This window comes from Juglans regia, chromosome 3 (assembly GCF_001411555.2).
Source record: "Juglans regia cultivar Chandler chromosome 3, Walnut 2.0, whole genome shotgun sequence".
NCBI classification, from domain to species: domain Eukaryota; kingdom Viridiplantae; phylum Streptophyta; class Magnoliopsida; order Fagales; family Juglandaceae; genus Juglans; species Juglans regia.
The window spans coordinates 14,684,297-14,701,069 of record NC_049903.1 but is presented as its reverse complement, the minus strand read 5'-3'; the positions used below and the strand labels follow the sequence as shown (position 1 = coordinate 14,701,069).

At 36.6% G+C, this 16,773-nt stretch overlaps 1 protein-coding gene across 2 annotated transcripts; it reads right to left on the bottom strand.

The window, feature by feature from the left end:
- Nucleotides 1-4,028: 4,028 nt before the first annotated feature.
- Nucleotides 4,029-10,426, bottom strand: LOC109013438 (WPP domain-associated protein). 2 transcript variants are annotated; one of them, XM_018995522.2, is made up of 6 exons: nucleotides 10,193-10,426; nucleotides 7,467-9,718; nucleotides 6,009-6,135; nucleotides 5,427-5,528; nucleotides 4,689-4,767; nucleotides 4,029-4,557 (listed from the first exon to the last, which is right to left on the bottom strand). In XM_018995522.2, the coding sequence occupies exons 2-5, from the start codon at nucleotides 9,671-9,673 to the stop codon at nucleotides 4,705-4,707; spliced, it is 2,499 nt and encodes an 832-aa protein (XP_018851067.2). In that variant the 5' UTR covers nucleotides 9,674-9,718; nucleotides 10,193-10,426; the 3' UTR covers nucleotides 4,029-4,557; nucleotides 4,689-4,704. The 2 variants fall into 2 exon arrangements, with proteins under 2 accessions (XP_018851067.2, XP_035544037.1); XM_035688144.1 differs by having other exon boundaries at nucleotides 10,292-10,426.
- Between the last annotated feature and the right edge of the window lie 6,347 nt (nucleotides 10,427-16,773).

The following is a 16,773-nucleotide window of genomic DNA, read 5'->3' as shown; positions in this document are numbered from 1 at the left end:
CTCTGGCGTGACTCGTCCCTTTTGTATCCCGCGGGGAGGTAAGCAATTGATGAAAATTTTGTCGATGAAGATTATGTCGATGAAGATTATGTCGATGAAGATTTTGTTGATGGAGATTTCGTTGTGTCCCTAAAATTTGACATTAAAATACGACACGTCTTTTATTAATATGAATTTACAATAATCAAGCCAGCTTAGCAATAAAAGTTTCGTAGATGTTCGGCATTCTAGGGGTGTGGCAGCTCATTTCCTTGGGAGTCTCGGAGCCGGTAGGGAGCCCGGACGATTGGTGGCGGTGACCACGTAGGGGCCATCGGGGGGCTAGATTTCCCTCGTTTCGCATTGTTGTTCATGTCCCTTTAAGCATGAGAGCTCCGATCTTGAATGCTCTCGGGTGCACTCGCTTGTTGAAGTATCGCTCGACCCTCCTTTTATTGGCGGCGGTTCTTATCTTTGCCTCGAGTCTGACTTCTTCTAACAAATCAAATTGTTCCTCTAGCCGCCTATCATTGGATTCTTACTTGAAGTGTTGAACTCGGTAGGTGGGGATCTCGATCTCTATTGGCGGCATTGCCTCGTTGCCATAAGTGAGGGTGAAGGGAGTTTCCCCTGTCGGTGTCTTCACTGTGACCTAGTGGACCCACAGGACATCAGGAAGTTCTTCTGCCCATGTCCACTTTTTGTTATCGAGTCGCTTCTTGAGCATTCACATCAATATCTTGTTGGTTGCCTCCACCTGCCCGTTAGACTGGGGGTGGCCTAGGGACGAGTACAGGAACTCAATCCCCAACTCCCGGCACCAGTTACGGTAGTGATTGGAATCAAATTGTCTCCCATTGTTCAATATGATGGTGCACGGGATGCCAAACCTGCAAACCACCGTCTTCCATAAGAATCGCATGATGTTATTCGCCGTGATGATTGCTAGGGCCTCGGCCTCGACCCACTTGGTGAAGTAATCCACAGCTACTACCACGAACTTTACTCCTCCCTTGCTAGGGAGAGTGGAGCGACTAGGTCAATTCCCATTGGGCGAAGGGCCACGATAAGGTGATCGACGTCAATTCTTCCAATAGGTAGTGGGGCACTTTGGCGTACTCTTGGCACTTCCGGCATTTCCGCACATACTCCTTAGCATCTCGGAGGGCACGAGGCCAGTAATACCTCGCCCTCAATACCTTTCCAACTAGCACCTTTCCTTCCGAGTGACTACCGTAGATCCTTTCATGTATTTCTACCAACACGTATTGCGTTTCTTCAGGGGAGATGCACCTCAAGAGAGGTGTTGAGTGGCCCCTATGGTACAAAACTCCCTCAATTAGAGTGTAGAATGCCGCTCGGTTTCTAATCTTTCTGGCCTCTTGCATGTCCTCGGGCACCTCATTGGCGTCCAAATATTTGAGTATGTCCCCCGCACAAGCTGGGGCTCCTTGTTGTATCTCCATTACCTTAATCCCTATGGCGGGTACTTCAAAGGTTCGGATCACCGTCTGCTCTGGCAGGGGGGAGTCTTCTTGTCCTGATGCCGCGCGTGCTAGCTTGTCCGCTTTTTGGTTTTCCTCTCTCAACACCTGCTGAATTTGGAAGTACTTGAAATGGGGGTGCTCGGCTTCTACTACTAGTGCCAAGTGTTTTTTCAATTTTTCGCTCTTTACAATGAACTTCCCTTGTACTTGATTGACCACCATCTGGAAGTCAGCTCGTACCTCAATCTCGGCGGCACCCAAAGACTTGGCTACCACTAGCCCTGAAAGCAACGTTTCATACTTTGCCTCTTTATTCATGGTTTTGAATGCCAATTTGATGACATAATTGTACTCCTCTCCTTTGGATGTAATGATATGCACCCTCACTCCTCCTCCAGCCCGGCCAGATAAGTCGTCCACGAAGACTTGTTAGGACTTCACAGGAGGTGCATGATCGCTCTCCGCCTAGAAACCAGTAAATTCAGCAACGAAGTCTGCCAACACTTGTTGGTTATTTTATTTATAGATTAATTAAGATATAAATTGTGAAGAGGGAAAACGCTATATATGAACTTTCCAAATAAATAAAAAAATGATGCCAAAATGTTGACTTGATCTCATGCATGATTCCTTGATATAAGATCGTGGGGGAGAGATCCAAATATTTATAATTCCATTTAATAGATAAAATTATTTTGTTGATGTATTTATCTAAGACATGATGTTTGTTGGCATCCTTTTTATTTAATATATGGATTGATTTTTTGCCATCTCGCCCTGCCGTCAAAGGAGTTGATAATGCTAACATGAATGTCACCCACCGTCTAAGCATCTTCCAGCTCCATCATCAACACCCATGCATTGATGCCCTCCATGAACCCCACCACCTACCGTTTTCCATCGTTGATGGTACTGATATAGCTTGAACATGGAGGAGGCTGAGGTTTTGAAAAACAGGAATCTCTAAATTATTTAAAATCCAATATCTTGTCAGTTGAGGTGAGAGAATGATAGAGAAAGGTTGATTTGTTTTGAGTTTTGTGGAATATACACGAACTATTCTCTATTAGGCCGGTTTGTGGGTACCGCTTTGGTTTGTTTAAGGCCGGTTTGGATATTTTGGATATATACAGAGGGTATCTCATCTAATTTTAACTAACAATCTCACTATTATTTATAAACCGTTTCAATTCAACTCATCTCATCACATCTCATCTCACTATCTAAACAGACCCTAAATCTGATATGAGAGAGAAAGATCAAGTATAGTTTGGTTTCTTAAAAAACTTGAGAGGAAATGATTGTAGATTATACTCATACATAGATATGTTTCTAAATACTTCAAACTTGTATTTAGAAAACAATGTGGCGTTTCATTTGTAGGGAGGGATGATGTGACATAGGCAGACTTGTTCAATGTAGTAGCTAGAAAACAAAGTTGGTTTGAACAATTCAATCCAAAGTTATGATTCAGATTATATATTCAACCATGAAAAGAATAATTGCATAAAGTTGGGTTTGATTTGATGAACCAACAACCTCCATTATTATTATTTCTAGCTAAGGATAACCATGTGATAGTGATTAATTTCGAAGAGGTCCATGTTGCATTGCTCTATGGGGACGAGAATAGGGATTGATTGATTTCATCTTGGCCCTTGTCATGTGCAGGAATGGATGGGGATGTGATCGATTGGTAGTATTCTCTCCATTCCATCTTATTTTTAGCATTTCTTTTGTACATATTTGCTTGGAAAGATCAGTTCATGCCTAAAGAAATTTATAAGGAGGAAACGTCGAACATGGTGGAATAGAAGACCAAGGCCTATTTAGGTTTTGGGATAATAGATGTAACATAGAGATGGCCCCATGAGGAAAGACTCATGAGAGAGAATATTTTAGAAACAGAGCACCAAAATGTAGAAAATAAATCTATTTACAATCACATCATTAAAAAAGACTAATATTTTAATACTTTTTTTTCGAATATTATAATAAGTCACACAATAAGTGATGCATGTATATATTAAACCTACTCAAAACATTAAAAATAGAACTACTGGGTCTTAAAAAAAGGTCACATCTATAATGTGATGAGGTGGTGGTATCCATCATTAATGTTCTCCTAATGGTTGGGAAGTGGTGCGATACACTGAAACGCACCAATATCAAAATATTTCGTTCCAGTACTTAAGTCAGAACTATCACCAAAACAAGATTTAAAACATTGTAAAAGAGAGCACTTAAATGCTCACAAACAATTGCAAATGCCTTTCTAAAAATGTAATGTAACAATAAAATGCACCCCATTTACCAATCTGGGTTTTATCTGTGCTTTTTTAGCATTACAACTACGGGATTTTGAGTCCAAAGGGTGAGGGCTAAAGGTAAGTTCAAGAACTGATTAGACTCGGCAGATTCCAAGAACTTCTTTGTCTTACAGAAGGGGCTTCTTTAAGTATCTGAGTTCAATCAATTAGTAACTGTAGTTAGGACCAAAGCTTAAGTGAGTAGCATTAATCCAAAAAGGGGGGAAAAAGGGAATTATCCTCATTTGTAGAGTTTCTCAAAACAGAGTTTATCCTCTAGATAAAAGAAGATTCATACACATTACTTTATATAAACAAAACCAGGAGGAAGAGCCTGTATAAAATATGGGCCAAAGTGGAACAAAAGAACAGTTACTATAAACAAAACGACCTAAATCTAGTAACCTGATATCAGGCAACATTCTATATATGCTGCTCCAAGGCCAAAAAGAATATTTTGACAAGTCTATAACGAAACTCAAGTTCTTCTCCAAGTTTCCCTGCCAATACTACTGCAATTATGTGCTATGTTACTTATCCTCCATCTCCACCCAAAAAGAAAAAAACTATGTGGCATCTCTTCTACGTATCTTCCCCAATATCCTGTAAAAGTACTCACTGGACATCCCCAACTAGGTATAGATCTTTTCGGCTTAAATTTTAGCCGTATCGTTTAGCTGTTGTAATAGCAGTAATTGATGTTTGCCAATGACTCCCAACAAAATCCTGCAGTATCTACAGATGCAGCAGCAAGGATCAAAATGAATAATGCGGCCTTGCATCTGTTCAGCAAAACAGAACACAAGTCATTAAGATGCATCCTTACTAAGCAAAATCAAAAAAGAAAACCGAGGCAATAATTTTATACAAAATAGGTTGAGAGGGATGCGACCACTAAATCAACTATCATTACCTAGTGAAAGAACAAATCAAACTGATTTAGCAGATTCTCCACTCAGTTGTCTTTTTACCAGCTTCAGGATCTCAATAATCTGCACGAATACAGGAAATCTGGATAATTACACTAGCTTAAAATCCCAGAAAATTCAACTCGAGGAGAGTCTGAGAGAAGCATTCTGACTCAATGTTTGCCTCTTGAATCCCAATACATACAAGAACTTCAGAAACTATTCTAAATGCTATAAAATATAATTATATATTAATATAAGAAACTTTTAAACTAATGGTTTGCAATCTGCTACAGGATTTCTTGTATATATTTGCAATTGCCCGTTACAACACATTAACTCATAACTAGTCAAGATGGTCCAGACTTTTGTTGCCACAACTTAAATTGGGGAAGCAGGAAGCAATGGCAAAAAACTTAAATCAAGTTAATTGGCTAGATGATTAAAGCCACGTCCTGGAATCAAAAATTAAATCCTCCTGCTAGTCATCAAGCCAGTACACTAAAAAGGGTTATGGTATTTGCTCTCAGTTCCAAGAGATCAAATCCAAGTAAATAGTGGTTCGGAAAACAAAATTGATTAATGAACAATGATAAAATTAGAACATTAAAGTTTACCATAAATAATTGCTCAGAAACACTAATAGGATTCAGAAACTAGATTGATTCCGCATGATATATCAGCTGGAAGAAGACTGCCAAAAACATAAAGGCAATGTAATCATAGGAAGAGAACCATCTTACTCCAGGATAATGCTGCAAAATTGGTGAATAATGATCAAGTCCAATGTATATTTTTTCTAGAAGGCTTGAAAGAGCATCAACTTCATCACCCAAAAGATCAACCTGAAATTTGAAAAAAAAAAAAATCCAATCAAATTGCAACATACATAAAAAAGCAAAAGTCAAATATTGAATTCATATAGAATACCAACTCTGTTGTTTATGACTATAGAATGCCAACATTGTTTTATAAGTGACTACAGAATACCAACATTCCACAACTGATAAGCTTCTTGCTTCTTAGAATAATATGTCAAGGGCTGAGTGAGTGTACATCATCATAAGTCACATGTTGACTAAACATCATATAGTGTAGCATTAGGGAACCATCTCATAACATCCCCTATGTAGTAGAAAACAGAATGCATTTGCGTATATCAGAATATTTAGTTCATTGACCAATACTTCTGTTAAAAATTTTCAAAACCATTTGCACATAAGTTCTATTAACAAGCATGGGGTAGATTATGACACTATAACATCAAGTTGCAATAGAGCAATACACATCACATAGAAGTAGTGTAAACTCTGTGATGCGCATACCTCAACTTCGGCCTTTTCAAGGTCAGAACATCTCCTCTCAAGCCGCTGCTTGTACAACAACCCTGTTCTTTGGAGTAAATTAGCCTTCGGGATAAGCAAATGCGACTCAGAAATCAAATTTTCCAATCTGAACACAAAGATACATTGTATAAAGAGACTTGTAAGTCAATAACCTATTTTTTTTTTTTTATAAGTAAAAAAGTCAATAACCTAAATCTAAATCTCACTTGAAATCTAGCAGACAATAAAAATAAAAAGAAAATGAAAAAAGAAGAACAGAGAAAAAAAGAAACAGACTGAAATGAATCAACCCAATAAACATGTAATGACTTAGTGAAGGCACCAACCATGGCTGCACTAGAACTCCAAAAGGACTAGTCTATTTCAAACTTTCCTAGAATCACTCATAAAACCTAGTTTCACAAGTAGCCAATGAGAATTTAATACCCATGACTATTATGGGCTAGGTGTTCTCTCTTGTATACACCTAGTGTACTTGGTTACGCCTATTGATATTAATAAATTTACTTATTAAAAAAAATTAATACCCATGACTACCTTTATACCCTACTCACTGTAAGTCAATTACTCATATTTCCAATGTGGGATTAGAGTCTTATAAACTCTTCTTGAATCCCTTACATCCTTGTTAGCAGCATTGCATGCGGTGCTCCAACATCACATGGTTGGCCCTACTAGAGGGCTTTGATTCCATATATATATATATATATATATATATAATAACTAAAATACAAAATTTTACAGAATCAAAGTAAACCGGTGTTCCCCAAGTACACAAGGATTATACAAAAGTTTTTTTTTTTTTTATAGGTACAAGGATTATACAAAAGTAAACACCTAGTTACAAGTTAGAAGCTAGAACTGATTCCATATGTAATGATCCAGGGAAATCACTAACTACATCTGCGTCATACCCAGAAAGAATATCAATTTGAAGCTTCCCTAGAAATAATTATAAAACCATGACTAACTTTATAACCTACCCACCATGCTGACTATTCATATTCCCAATTTGTGATCAGGGTGTTACAAAACACACGTAATGTCATCCAAAATCGGAAGGAATATTCTAAATGAATCATGATCTTCCATACAATGGGGAATCATTTCTTTAAAGCCCAATTTATAGGTGAGTGAAAGTTGGTTACCTAAGTGAAGAAGATGCTTGTATATACATAACATTGTGCTCATTAGACCTACCTCTTTCTAAAATCCTAAAATACTTTTAAAAGAATCATTTAACAGATCACGTATACATTCACATATGGTTTTTTTATCAGTACGTACACATGGTTTTCAAAGATGGACACGTATCATACAAATTTAATCAGCTATCCACAATCTCAATAATCAAGCCAGAGAAAAGAAAATCAACATATACACACAAGTGACTGCTAGCTCTGTTACTATCAATCTAAAGTTAAGAATGAAGAGTACCTCAGACTGATATTTGATATATTTTCTGTAACTCTACATTCAAAACCAAGAACTGCTGTCAACAATCCCTGGACTAGAACAATTATTGATTCCATTTGCATCTGATTCTCCCTTTCTTTGACTTCGACCAATGATAAAGCCTTCTCCTTCTCTTGGTTGATGGCATTGAGCATCTTTCTCTCTTCATCAGCTCCCCTCAATTCTTCCATTGCTCGTTCAAGCTTCTGATTTAACTCACACATCTTCGCCTTATATTGTGTGATCTTCTCTAATGCCTCGGCCAGATTACCCTTCATGACATTGGACTCTTTACTTGTCTCCAAAAACAACATCTGCTGTCGATGTGTCAGATCCCTTAATTTATCAAGCTCTTGAGAAGCTAACTCAAATTGCTCCTTCTCTTTTGCCAATGCAGCCATTGTTTCCTGCAATAACTCCGACTTCTCTTCTAGTGATGCTGCTAGAGAGTGTATCTTTTTATTCTCGTTAACATATTTTGTGTTCAGGCAACTGACTTTCTCTTCAGCATCCTTCAATGCTTCTATGTATATAATTCCACACAATGCCTGTGTGATAATTGACTCCACATCCGAGTCTTCAATTTCATACTTACTTGAAAGTTCATCACCACGAATCGCTTCATTGAAAATTTTTTTATAAATATCCTGCAGGATGTTACACTGTAAATCTGACTCTTCAGTGACCCATTTAATTTGGCACATTAACTCCCTAAGAGCACATTTATAGACATCTTCGCTAATTGAATGTTTAATATGTGCATCTAACAAATTTGCCTCGACAAGATGGCGGTATGACATTTTATCTTCAGCATCAGAAACTTGTGATGTGAGGCACATGACTTCCTTGTTCTTATTGGAAAGTGAATCTCTAAGGCGGCGATTTTCTGAAACAAGGGATTCAAGTCTGTCCTTCAAACAGCCAATATTGTCAGCATTTTCACCCAATGCATTTAGTGCCTCATTCTCCACAAGAATGCCATCCAACCTAGAAATGAAATGGGGAATTTTTGTCTTTAACATGTCAAACTCCTTATCCTTCTTCAATGGCAAAGATGATCCCCCATCCCTGAGCCTAAATAATTCCCGCTTGAGAAGAAAGTACTTTTCAGTCATCTCTTGCACTTTAGACTCATGATTTCTCCTCATTTTGGTCATTTCAAAAACCAAATCATCCTTTGACATGAGCTTTAATTGGGCAGGATCAGAACTTTCTGGGGTATTATTTTTTGTATCAGAACCATGATTGCTTAAAACTTTGCAGTGGGAGTGGTCAGACCTTTTGTTATTATTATATTCCTCACCAGTCTCCAAGGACATAAGGGAAGTTAGCTGCCCAATCTCATGAACAGACAGTGATTTAGAAATTTCATCCAATTCCTGCCTCAAACTTGAAATCTCTTGGATCTTTTCAAGCCAATTTACACTTTCATTACGACAAAATCGAGCATTTTGATCCCAAAATCTTTCTTCAAACTCCTCTTGAAGACTCCAAATGCAATTCTTAATTACCATACCTTCTATTTCTGCCTGAAACTCTTGCTCTTGCTCCCATGCACAGCGTGATACCTTAGACAACTGAAACATATCTTCCACCTGTATGTAGACATTGTCTATTGTAGCTCTTAGACCTTCAAGAATTACATCGACATCAGTCCCTCTTTCAGATACCTTATCTTGAAGAATACCACCCAATCCCAGCTGTTCAGAGCCCGAACCAATCCTTCTTATGGAACTAAACCCTCTCATTCGGTCAATCTCTTTCTTGAGCATCTTGATCTGAAATTTAGCCACATTTCTAAGGCTTCCCATAGACTCTCTCAGTCTATCATTCTCTACAAAATTGTCTGAAAATTTATAATACGTCCTGGGGTGGCATGAGCTTTTTGACTTGTGGCATGTCAAAGGAGATCCCAAGAATTCCTTTTCATCCACGTCCACATGGTAAAGATGTAGCATACCCTTCAATCCAGCAACCTCCAATTCTTTCTGAGCAATTTTCTCATCTGCCTCTTGTTTAACTGCAGAAACGATGCCCTTTATGATAGAGTCGCTCACCATCCTCGAAATAGTCAACCGATCATTAATATCTTGTAAATAAGATTCCAAACCCTCAAGGAGTTTATCCTCCAATTTATCACTTTCTTGTAAATTCTCCAATCTAGCATCCGTAACGCTTAAATTCTCCATAATATATAAAGAATTACGGCTCAATCACTTATAAGACCAACAAAACTGCCAAAATTGTAAAACAATAAGAAAAATATTATGAAATTATCCAGAAATAGAAATATATCACATTTTCTTATTCTACACTTCAACCTGGTGCCTAAGTTTCTTGTAAAAATGAGCGAAATCTCATAAGTTGGTCTCTTTAGTTAACCAGAAATTCGAGGGAAATAAAATCAATACAGAGTCTTGAATCTTATAAGTTCGATCGTCTCCATTTCTACAAACACAGAAGTGAAAATTTCCGAACTTTAGTAACCGCAGTAATTAATTTTTTTTGGGTATAATTTGAGTTAAAAAAAGTCTTTAGTCTTTACCAACTGTTCTTTTCCCCACATATTTCCCACCCAGAAGCTCGGACGCCAAAATGAACTAAAAATTTAGCTCATACCCTTTACCAGCATACTTTAACCTTGAAAAAACAGGTAAAGAGAGAGATAAAGGGAGAAACAAAGAGAATTTGACAACAATAAGACTTACTAGTGAAGAAGACGAATCCCAGAACACACTGTAGGATTAGCTTTTCTATGAGAAAGCGTTTTCCCAGAAAATTAACGGTCAGAAAGAGTTGGAAAATACCGAGACGACCGTTGAACTGTATGCGATTTGCTTCACAAAAGCTCTGAATGCCTTTCCGGTGTCCAACTGTTAATTCTTCAGTCTTGGTCTTTAGGGCTTTGGAGGAGGAGAAAAGTCAGGGGTGAGCACCGCTTGGGGTTTGGTGAGCGGGAGCGTAAAGGACATAAATCAACCCTCGGCAACAGCTTATTTACGGAAGTTGCCATTGTCTTTTTGTTTCTGGACATCATATCCTATCCCAGAATAAATGTAAATAAAAAAATACAAAATAAAACAAAAGGACAGATCTTTTGATGGAGACGATTTTTCAGTATATAATGTTTCGAGGATATCTAGGATTTGCTTTTTGTTTTTAAATTTATTTTTAATTAATAATTAAGTAAATGCTTTTAAATAATTTTGTTATTTTTATTTTTTATTTTTTAAATATTTGAACGGTCTAAAAAAATGTTTGAAAAAAAATTAAAAAAAAAAATGAAAAATTGCCTTCTCAGTAAGCATCCTCGATGAAGCCGTGAGTAGCTGTAGCATGGCTCGTTCAACATTTCAACATGTTTGTTTGTATTAGGATACTGGTAGTTGAAGAGATTCTTATTATTCAACATATATATATATATATATATATATATTACCTCGCACACTTAAAAATCGAATAAATAATTTTTTTTTTATAAAACCTAACAAAGATTATAGATTGTTTCTATTTTTTATTAAAAAGAAAAAGAAAAAATATTTCTCTGTTTTTGTTTTGGTTTGATGAATAATTAATGTATAAATTTCAAATTAACGTATAATCAATAAGATTAGGAAAAGCATATATATTTTAATGCAACTCCTATCTCAGTTTTCACTTGACTGGTTGTGTTCAATGAAAAGGGCACTGACAATTCATAGACTAAAGTAAAATGGCCTGATTAGGCATAAGTACTGGGATCTCACTAAATAAATTAAGTTCAAATGCAAACAAATGAAATATGGATAGACTGGCCATTTCATAATGATTGGGTATGTTTTTGGGGTGGTGGTTGTCTCTCATTATAGAATATGTAAAGGAGATAACTTTAAAACAATTAGAATCATTATTATTATTGTTAAAGGTAGTTGGTCAAGCACAGTACAATTTTATAAATATTTTAGTTACAAAAAGATAATATAAAAAATAAATTAAAAAATTGATTTGGCTTGATGTAGTACGTCAGATTATAAAATTACTTTTATTATAAAATAAATCTAACAGATCACATGAAATCACGTCAAGATTTATTTTTACATACTTTCTTTGTATGTTTTTGATGACTTAGTATGTAGGGAAGCTTAGGACCAGTACATACGGTCTTAAACCTTTTAACATGACTTTTTTCAAAAGCACCAACCTTTGTTTCTTTCTTCTTTTTTTTACTTTGTTTTCCAGGATCCTAAGTTTTCTAACGAAGAGGAAGAGTAAAGAATGCCATGGATGCATGCATGCTAAGATTCTCCTCTCTCTTATCTTTCCCCTTTTTTATTTGTTCAAAAGATTATGATTAGGTATATAGTGAGGACCCAATATTGGAGCCCATAAAATAAAAGAACCAATAATATATATTAGTGAATATCATTGGTCATGACCAGCAAGACAACCCTTTTTCTTTTTCTTTTTCCTTTTTTTCAATTCAAAAGCATATGGCTCAACATTGACATGACAAGGTCTAGAGAAGATAGAAATTTATGATATTGGAATATTGTTCAAAGCTATTGAAAGTATTCTCGTCGTTTTGTTGCTTAAGTAAGAAGGAAATAAGTTAATTCAATCAGTTTATGACCATTTGTGTAAGCTAAGTTTAATATACTAGGATTGCTAGAGAGTTAAGAGGAATAAAATGATTCTATAAAAGAAATCGCACAAGCTGATGTGGCACTATGACGTCAATTATTTCTTTCTTTCGTTCCCTTAATCGCCCCCTCCCCCCTCCCTTTCCCAATCGGAGAATTTCAATCTATTGTGTCAAAAAATAGTTCTAATCACTCACTAGTTTCTTTTTCAATTCTCATTTATTTTTACAATTCTTCTCAATTCATTTCATTTCATCTTATCTAATCATTACAATTTTTCAAATTCTCATATAAAATAAAATAAATAATTCAACTTTTTCAAGTCTCAAAATAAAAATAATATTAAAAAATATATTCTAATAATATTTTATTCAACTTTTAACTTTAATATCAACTTATCTCATCTCATCAGCAAAAATAAATGAGGCCGCACCCCTCGCACCTAAACGTCCACCCCTCGCACCTTAACATCCACCCTTCGCAATTTTTCTCGTTTGGAACTTGGACATGTCTAATTTTAAACTGAGTTTAACATTCAAACACCCAACTCTCAAATTACTAAACTCATCTCAACTCAAAACATCTTTACATGTGGGACTTACAATATTTTGCAACTCAACACATCTTTACACGAGGGAGCCACAACCTTTTTCAACTTCCCATAAATACTTCTAAATTCATCTTAACATCCAAACACATCTAAATTCATCTTAGCTGGGTCCCACAAAACTTAATCCATCATTTCAACTCACTACTATTTATGAAAAACTCAACTCATCTCAACTCAACTCAACATCCAAATGAGCCTACTTCCACCTCTCGCACCTTAACGTCGAGCCCCACTGCATGCGTCCTATAGCAAGTATTGAGCTCAATCAGGGGCTATCCACTCCAATCCCTCTTCAACCTCGGATTGAAATGCAATATTCTAGGTGGGTCCTTGCTCTCAACAATCTTCAAGCCTTGCAACTCCACCATAAACTAGCGGTGATGTTGGCAATGCTGACATGGGCTTGAGTTGGGAAATGGAGGGGGAGGAGACTAGGGGTGATGTGGGAAATGATGAAAGAAAAAAAATTAATTGATGTGATACAGTCCCACGTCAGTTTGTGTGATCCTTTTGTCTCTATTGGTTTTCTTACTCTATTAATGGGGTATTCTTGGGGTGAATTGCCAATCACAAAATTTTATGAAATTAAACGTTGATAAAAAAAAAAATATTGTAGAAAACTGCTAAGTTTTAGTTTAATATTTCCTCTTACACATGGATTGGACTCTCATTAATAATTGGGTCAAATATAAATAATATCTAATTGCACATTTTTTATACAACACTCCCTGCAAATTAAACTCCTTTAAACTTAGAAACACATCCAAAATTTCTCAACCATTTAATGGTTTTCACGTCTCAATTGGGCACAACAGGCTAGAAAGAGTCAGGCATAGACATGGTGGCAATGTTGTTGCTAGGAAATTCGATTGAAAATAAATAAAGAGGGAGTTGCCAAGCAGGCTGAGTCAATATCCATACCAAAGCAAATAGTGGTTCATTAATTCCATCCATTGAAGTATGGGATACTCCATAGTTTAAAGATCCTATAATTCCATCCTTCGAGAAAGTGTTGACTTTCTGGACCTGTAAACAATCCCCTTAGAATGTAACAATAGCTCACTTCAACGGTAAGAACTTCCAAAAAAACAAACAAACGAGGAAGGAAAAGAAACTTCTATTACTTTCTGGATTGTAGAGCCTCCATGGCTTAGTATATATAGTATAATGTTCTAAACGAGTTATCTCTCACATGGGTCCGAACTAAAAAAATTATTAAAATAACATATTGTAAGGAAAAAGTGTTCTAAGGGCCTAAGCCCATTAACCTGTTACAACTAAAGTCCAATTAAAACAACAAAAACCCAACATGTGATAAAAATAATGAAATAAACATTGAGTAGCCCATTGGCTCTATGGTCGATGTCAACTTGAACGCAATATTGTACTTCTCTTCATTTCAATTCCAAATGTTTCTACATCTCTCTCTCCCTCTTCTGCCGAATATCACTGTGACAAACCTTCCCTCTTCATAACACCTTACCCACAAGATGATGATATGAATCTTGAGCTAGAAAAAAGGTTCCCAAGTAGCCTCATCTAGTCATTGTCCATGCCACAGAATGAGAAGCTCCACTTGTGCTTGATTATGAGCTTTAGTCATGCGGCGAATCAGAATCTCCTCTAGTTCTAACTTCAAGACTCTCATGGAATCCACTGATGGAAGCATCAACACTATTGTAAACTTAGCCCCCAACTTTCGTTTGAGTTGCGATACATGGAATGTTAAGTGTATTCGGGCCATGGATGGTAGATTGTGTCTGTACGCGACAGAGCCAACTTTTTTGTATGATCTAGAAGGGCCCAAAGTACTGCGATGCTATCTTAAGATTTCGACAGTGGGAGACCGAGATCTATTGATAAGGTTGAAGGCACATGTATACCCACTCTTCAACCTGGTGTTCTTGTTCTTTTCTCCTTAAATTTGCATATTTTCTCTTTCTCATGCGGGCTTTATGAAAGTTATGGTGTAGGATTTGAATCTGGAGCATTTGGTCTCTAGTTCGGAGGCTAGCTTCAACAACTTCCAAGTGAGCCATACCTGGGACGTAATTGAGGAGCCTTAGTGGGGGTATCCATATAGGGCTCCAAAAAGGGTGAGTTTTGTTGAGTTGTGTTGGGTGGAGTTGTACCACCACTTGGCTAGGGAGACCCAAACAAACCAATATTTTGGTTGATCACCCGTGAAGCACCTTAAGTAGTTTTCCATAGCCTTATTGACTACTTTTGATTGTCCATTAGTTTGGAGGTGATTGATTGTGCTTATGTCCATCTGAACCACCTTGGAGAGTGAAAAGCTCTTGTCAAAGTCAACTGGTGAAAGTGTTGTCTCTGTCTAATACAATTGAGATGGGGAGGTTGTGGAGTTTGAACACATTCTTGAGAAAGAGCTCAACCACTGTCTGGGTTGTGTAAGGGTGTTTGAGAGGAGTGAAATTGCCATACATAGTAAGTCTATACATCACAACCCACAAGCTGTTGAAACCTTTAGAGTTGAGGAGGCTCTCAATGAAGTTCATAGTTATGTGAGTCCATGGCTGATGGGGCACAAGGAGTGGTTGTAATAACCGACTTGGTAGGGGTGTTATCCATCTTAACTCTCTGACACGAATCACAACCCTTGATGACTTGTTTAACATCCCATTTAAGGTTAGGCAATAGAACTCTCTTCTTACCTTGTGAATGGTTTTATCCTATCTTGAGTGTCACCCCATGGGCTGTTGTGCATCTGCTTTAGCAGCTTGGTCTTAAAAGTTTCATGTGCAGGGATATAAAATATATTCTTGTATAAGAGTAATTCCCCCCTCATAGAGTACACAGGAGGCTACTTATTATCTCGAAATTGGGTTATGAGTTTTTGTAAATTTTCATCATTAGCATAAGTAGCCCTTAAATCATTCATCCAACTTTTGGTAAGGAAGGAGATCAATGATAAGGAATTCTCCTCTTCATTTACCATTCTAGACAGGACATCAGTTATCCTGTTTTCAGACCTTCCCTTATATTCCACTATAAAATCATAATCCAGAAATTTCGTAATCCACTTTTGCTGGACAGGGGTGTCCATCTTCTAGTCCAGCAGGTACTTTAAACTTTGCTGGTCAGTCTTGATCATAAAGGGTTGTCCAAGTAAGTAAGGCCTCCACTTGAGCACTGCTGAAACCATAGCAGAAAATTCTTTATCATAGATAGACATCTCCTTAATCCTTCCTTTCAGGGTTTGACTGTAAAAGGTCAAAGGTCTTCCTTGCTGCATCAATACGACTCCCACAACTATTTTTTAGGCATCACACTCAATAGTAAAAGGAGTAGAGAAGTTGAGGAAGGACAACACTAAGGGTTGCATAATAGCCTTCTTCAAGTGATGGAAGACAACCTTAGATTCTTCTGTTCATAGGAATTGATTCTTCTTAAGCATCTCTGTGAGTGAGGTAACAATTGTCCCATATCCCTCAATGAACCTCCTATAATATCCTGTGAACTCCAAGAAACCTTGTAGAGCTTTCAATGAATTAGAAATGGGTCACTCTCTCATAGCTAACAACTTAAATGGGTTGGACCTTACTCTTGGGCTGAAATTAAATGGCCGAGGAAGGCACTTTCACTGCATCAAAATCTGCACTTGATTTTTTTTTGGTATATAGTTGGTGTTGGATTAGGGTCTCCAAGGTTACTTTTAGATACTTCTCATGCTCTTGTTCACTTAAACTGTACACTAGAATATCGTCAAAATATATCAAGATAAATATTCTAAAATAGGGTTGAAATACCTCATTCATTAAAGCCTCATTTGGTTATACAGATAAGATGAGACAAGAAATAATTGAATAGTAGTGAGATAACTTGTGAATAGTGAAATGATTTGAGTTAATATTTTTATGGGGTTTTCAGAAAGAAGAGCAAAAAAGTTGAATAAAAAATTATAAAATTAAAATAGGGTTAGAATATAATTTTTTAATATAATTTTTGTTTTGAAATTTGAAACAGTTGAATTATTTTTTGTGTTTTGTTTAGAAGTTTGAGAAAATATTAATGATAGAAAATGATTAGATAAAAAGGT